The 5,833-nt window shown below is 35.3% G+C and overlaps 1 protein-coding gene across 1 annotated transcript; it reads left to right on the forward strand.

Annotated features, from left to right (window-relative positions):
• The first annotated feature begins 1,571 nt into the window (after positions 1–1,571).
• LOC122275356 ((3S,6E)-nerolidol synthase 1-like) lies at positions 1,572–5,086 on the forward strand. The gene is made up of 7 exons (XM_043084368.1): positions 1,572–1,803; positions 1,895–2,177; positions 2,294–2,669; positions 2,813–3,031; positions 3,261–3,399; positions 3,514–3,762; positions 4,643–5,086. The coding sequence occupies exons 1-7, from the start codon at positions 1,654–1,656 to the stop codon at positions 4,931–4,933; spliced, it is 1,707 nt and encodes a 568-aa protein (XP_042940302.1). The 5' UTR covers positions 1,572–1,653; the 3' UTR covers positions 4,934–5,086.
• The last annotated feature ends 747 nt before the right edge of the window (positions 5,087–5,833 follow it).

A 5,833-nucleotide genomic window follows, 5' to 3' on the forward strand; every position in this document is an offset into this window, starting at 1 on the left:
CAAGTTGGAATCATGAAGATGATTTTTTTTTTTTTTTTAAGTATATGTACTGGCCATGATGAATTTATAGGTCCATTTGCTTAGTTTGATTGGAATGTTTTTGGAACTTTTGAGCTTGTTTATTTTTGATGAGATGTGCTGAATTTCGACTAGTTGAGTTGGGCTTGCATTAAGTTGAATTTCGGAATATCTCCATCGTAAAGAGGTTTTTCTTGTATATGTATTGACGCGTACGTATAGGAGCTGAGGTAATAAATTTCAAGTCTCTTTGCTGCAATGGCTCTGATCGTCAACCCTTGGGTTTCGCTCTTACAAATTCCCTGTTTATTCTCCCCAATATACCCAGACCTCTTTACGTCATACTTGTTACACATCGACCAGGCCGGTCCATGCATGGGTTTCTTGCAATTAATTGGTCCGTATGGCATGAATTAGTTTAATCATTCTCGTTAATAAGAAGACGATACGTACTTAAATTGAGTATGAGTATCATTTTTCCTAATTCAGAATCTAGCAGTAGCTGATGGTGCCAAAGGAGATTCACGAACTCATGCTGGCATGGGGCCAATCTAGGCATCGGCCTGCAGAAGGAATGCGTTTACATTTGAGACTTTGATTAGTCATTATACAGAAACATGCACAAATGATATATGGAAGCACTTAAAGGCCACAAATATTTAATTAAGCACGTTACTAATGATATAAGCACGTTACTCATGCAGAAACATGCACCGATGATATAAGCACGTTTCTCATGCGTAATACTCTGAAACTCAATTATTGATGCATGCATCTCCCAAGTTTGCTAGCTTACTCCAATCAGAATGCTCCAAAGATATATATACAATCACATTATCAAAATAAAGGTAGATTATTGATCAAGTTGTGGATGAGAAAAAAGGAAGCAAAAAAACACATTTGAAGTAGATCGATAAACCCGTCTATAGGACACCAAAAGAAAACTTGTGGATCTCCCCGCGCGGGCCATATATAAGTTGACAAAAACGTGCTCTCATGATATACAGATGGAAACACGAGTACTGGTGGTCCCTCCAGCTTCTCGCTGCATGTTGTATTTATCTTCCAACGTTTTACACATGGTTTCCCAACCGGCCAGGACCATGTTCGAAAATATTTTGTGTATGTTTGAGATTATGGCGAGAAATATAATTTATAATTTTAGAGTTTATAGTTATTAACTTAAATAAAAAATTCTATTATTAAAAAGTTATTTACTGTTTAGTAATTATGTCTTTAAAGTATTTTTAAAGTTAATTAGTTATATTAATCTTTTAAAAAATATACTGTTATCTGTATGAACTTTTCGATAAAAATTTTAATTTGGTACTTTTTTAAAAAGTAGATTTTCAATTCTTTTAGATAATTAAAACGCTTTTTATAAATATACTAAACATATCATTTTTTTTTAAAATAACTTTTAAACAATTAAAAGTCTTTCAAACTCAATCCCAATCAGGCTGATTACAGAATACGTACGCTAGCTGTTTACATTTTGACGACGACATGATTATATATGGCGCGTGTCCTATAAATAGGATCAAACGTTAGTTCCTTGCACCAACTGCAAACTTGGTAACTTCAAGAAACAATATCTTTGATCGATCTCTTGCTGATATTACTCATTGATTCTCCATGGCATTGTCGATTAGCAACTCAAAACCCTTTAGCCTGACCTCTTTATCCAGTTCCAACAAGCAGTACTGGAACATTGCCCAAGATCCCGCATTGGCTTCTTCCTCCTTGCAATATGCAGACAACTATGGAAATAAAGATGATAATACAGTAATTAGTACTTCTGTTTTACATTTTTCTGTTTATAATTTAGAACCTTATGTTTTTTCCAATTTCTAAACGTCATTCTCTTCATTTGCAGAGTTGTTTTGGTGTCCAACATGCAAAGAAATTGGAAGTATGCAGGAACGTACTGAGGAATGTTGTAGCAGAAGTAGAGGAAGATCCCCGTGAAGGTTTAAGTATGATTGATGCAGTACAACGCCTGAACATCGATTACCACTTCCAGGAAGAGATTGAAGCAATTTTACGGAGGCAATATGTAAGATACATCAGTCATGGCGAGTACGGTCATCGTGATGAGCTTCACCTGGTTGCACTGCGCTTTCGACTATTGAGACAACAAGGTTACTATGTGGCTCCCGGTTAGTATTCATGCTTTATTGAATCCGATCGAGCTCTGATCACAGTTTTATGGGTTTCTTTTGTATATATAAGAATGGAAGACATGTGGTGATCAGGCATATATTTTTTGGACCAGATGTATTTAACAAATTCAAGGACGAGGAGGGGAAGTTTAACAAAGAACTGAGTGAAGACATTGAAGGACTGATGGCTTTATATGAAGCTTCACAGCTGAATATAGAAGGCGAAGATGTACTTGATGAAGCTGGAAAAGTTTGTGAGCAGCTTCTGAATGCATGGGAGAAAGATCGTGATAACATCAATCATACCAGAGTTGTTGGAAATACTTTGGGACATCCTTATCACAGAAGCTTGGCAAGTTTCATGGCCAAAGAGTTTTTTGATAATTCCCAAGGCTCAAGTGGATGGTTGAATGATTTACTACAACTAGCAAAAATGGATTTCAATATGACCCAATCTATCCACCAAAAGGAAATTGCTCAAATTTCGAAGTAGGTTTTATATTTAATAACTTGACTATATATATATATATATATATATTTATATATATATATATCTGTGTGTTCAGACGTTATTATACCATTACATATATTAATGTCATAGCCTCCCTTTAATGTTAATCTCTGCATCTTAGGTGGTGGGGAGATCTTGGTTTGGCTAAGGAGCTAAAGTTTGCAAGGAACCAACCATTAAAATGGTACATTTGTTCCATGGTCTGTCTCGTAGATCCAGACTTGTCGGACGAAAGGGTTGAGCTCACAAAACCCATTTCTCTTATCTACATCATAGACGACATTTTTGATGTGCATGGGACGCTTGAGGAGCTCACTCTTTTTACAGAAGCCATCAACAAGTATGCATCTGTTTCACAGAAGAGTTATTCTTCATCTTGGACATTAAATGACAATTATTTGTGTGACACATTAGATTCTTTTATCAACCACTTAAATGACAATCACTTAAAACTTACCACATAAAAAGTGTGATTGAGAATGATAAAATAAAAAATGAGGAAGAACATTACTTTTATGTTCCCTTTCCTTATCACCATTATTCATTGCATAATAAATTGTTGCACACAGATGGGATTTTGGCGCCCTCGATCAGTTACCCGAATACATGAAGATATGCTTCAAGGCTCTGTATGATATCACTGAGGAAATTAGCCAAAAGATATATCAAAAGCATGGCTCGAACCCACTAGACTCTCTAAGAAAAACGGTAAATGTCCACGAATCATGACAATGCTTGCTAATTCCCACATATTCCTTCTCTACACTCACAACATCTCGGTAAAAATGATAAAAATGACAGCTCTGTATATAATCTTTGCAGTGGGCAAGTTTGTGCAATGCTTTTCTAGTTGAGGCGCAATGGTTTGCTTTAGGGCAATCACCAAACTCGAAAGACTATTTGAAGAATGCAATTGTAAGCTCAGGAGTACACGTGGTACTAGTTCACACTTTCTTTCTTTTGGGTCAACGAAGAACTGAGGAAACTAAAGATCTTGTTGAGAACATGCCAGCCATTATATCTTCTCCAGCCACGATTCTTCGGCTTTGGGATGACCTTGGAAGTGCCATGGTACATTTGTTTACTACATGAATTACACCCTTTTGGATACTCACATTTTGGTTTAAAATTTAAGCTGACATATCATCCGCATCATATAGAAAATCGTTGATCTTTTTCAATAAGATATATAGTCACAAAGGAAATTAATTATGATCTACCTAATCATCCAAAAATAAACCAATTAGGCGAGGTTTTGGGGTAAGAAACATCTTTTAGACTGATTGCAACAAATGGATGAGGTATGTTTTCATATACACACACATATACATATATATAATACACACACACACACACACACATATATATTTATGTATACACCCATAAATGGGCTATTAGATATATATTTAGAATGAATTGGGTGGGTTATTGTGGGTAACCTTGTTACCAACAAGTGGTGCATGTAGGGACTCCAATATTACTTGCTGATTTTAGAGGAGAGAGAGAGAGGGCTCCGAGTGGGTGGGATCCATTGGTTCCGATTCCTTTATCTCTTTCTCTCTCAAAGGTCAACACGTAAATTTGGTGGCTAGTGGTTATGATTAATGAAGGAAAAAGAAAAATTGGGAAAAAATAATTATATTTGTATACAACTTGCATGTGCATGATACACGTATTGAAAAAGATAGACTTGTGCATTACAGTAGTACTCATCGATCCCTAGCCTTTGTTTTGAAATACCTATAAATAAAACTTGTATATACATATATATAGTTATATACTCATTTATCCACATTTATATTGTTGCTGTGACTAACGATGTTGTCTGATTTTTGATTGAGCACAAGATGAATGCCGTGATATTAAGTTTCTGAATTAAGATGAATTCTTCTTATGCATGTAACTTAAATCTAGAGTAATTTCATCACACATATGGTTCATGCAATTGTAGGATGAGAGTCAAGATGGCCGTGATGGATCATACATAGAATACTACATGAAGGAACACCAAGATTGTTCAATCAAAGAGGCACAAGAGAAAGTTGTGAATATGATTTCAGACGCATGGAAACGCCTAAACAAAGAGTGTCTCTCTCCAAATCCATTTCCGGCATCATTCACTAAGGCATCTCTTAATATTGCCAGAATGGTTCCGTTGCTGTATAATTATGATGAAAATCATGGCCTTCCAAGCCTGGAGGAGCATGTGAAATCGATGCTTTATGAAAGTGTGTCTATGTAGGGTAGTCTTTTTAAATTAATTCGATCTCGATCTTGTTTCATAATGTATACGGCCGCATTAATGCAAGCTTATGTGGACCACCATCTCTGAAAATAAATAGTGCTATATATATATGAGCTTGATACTCAAAAATAAATGAAGACTTTCTTTTAATAGTTTTGTCCGAGTTAATCGACAACTTTGAAAACTTTCTAGGGCGCAAAAGCCAACCTAGCGAGGAAAATTTATCCATGATGCATTTATAACCTCTCTACACACAACAAAAAACTCTACATAAGAACTAGGTTGTCTTTTTAACTTTAGAAGGACTTGAATGCACTTTATTTTGTACCTTGTGAAAATCCGAGCTCAATCTTGTTCATAATGTATACGGCTGCATTAATGCAAGATTATGTGGACCACCATCCTCTGAAAATAAATAGTGCTATATATATATATATATGAGCTTGATATTGAAAAATAAATGAAGACCTTCTTCTAATAGCTAGCTTTTTCCGAGTTAATCGAGAACTTCGAATACTTTCTGGGGCGCAAAAGCCAACCTAGTGAGGAAAATTGATCTATGATACACTTTTAACCTCTCTATACACAACAAAAGACTCTCCATAAGAACAAGGTTGTCTTTTTAACTTTAGAAGGACTTGAATGCACTTTATTTTGTACTTTGTGAACTAAAAATGTATTCCATATATATAGTGTCCACTTGAGGGATTCTTAATGCCCACATAGGCCTCAAGAACTTCTTGTGTCCACTTAAAAGATTAATAGAAGCATATTTCATGTTGGGATTATTTTCATAAATGAGAAGTTATGCAAACTATGTAAAGATATAGAAAAGTACACATGAGTAGAGGGCGATTAATAGTGGAATAAATTGTAATTAATGCTATCTTAAAATGT

The sequence above is a fragment of the Carya illinoinensis genome, chromosome 9 (genome assembly GCF_018687715.1).
Source record: "Carya illinoinensis cultivar Pawnee chromosome 9, C.illinoinensisPawnee_v1, whole genome shotgun sequence".
Taxonomy (NCBI): domain Eukaryota; kingdom Viridiplantae; phylum Streptophyta; class Magnoliopsida; order Fagales; family Juglandaceae; genus Carya; species Carya illinoinensis.

Bases quoted from the DNA above. Each gene is read 5' to 3' on its own strand.
- LOC122275356 (XM_043084368.1), top strand. From the start codon at position 1,654: ATGGCATTGTCGATTAGCAACTCAAAACCCTTTAGCCTGACCTCTTTA. The intron at 2,670-2,812 runs GTAGGTTTTATA...TCTGCATCTTAG, and splicing joins GAAATTGCTCAAATTTCGAA to GTGGTGGGGAGATCTTGGTT. The intron at 3,763-4,642 runs GTACATTTGTTT...ATGCAATTGTAG, and splicing joins ATGACCTTGGAAGTGCCATG to GATGAGAGTCAAGATGGCCG.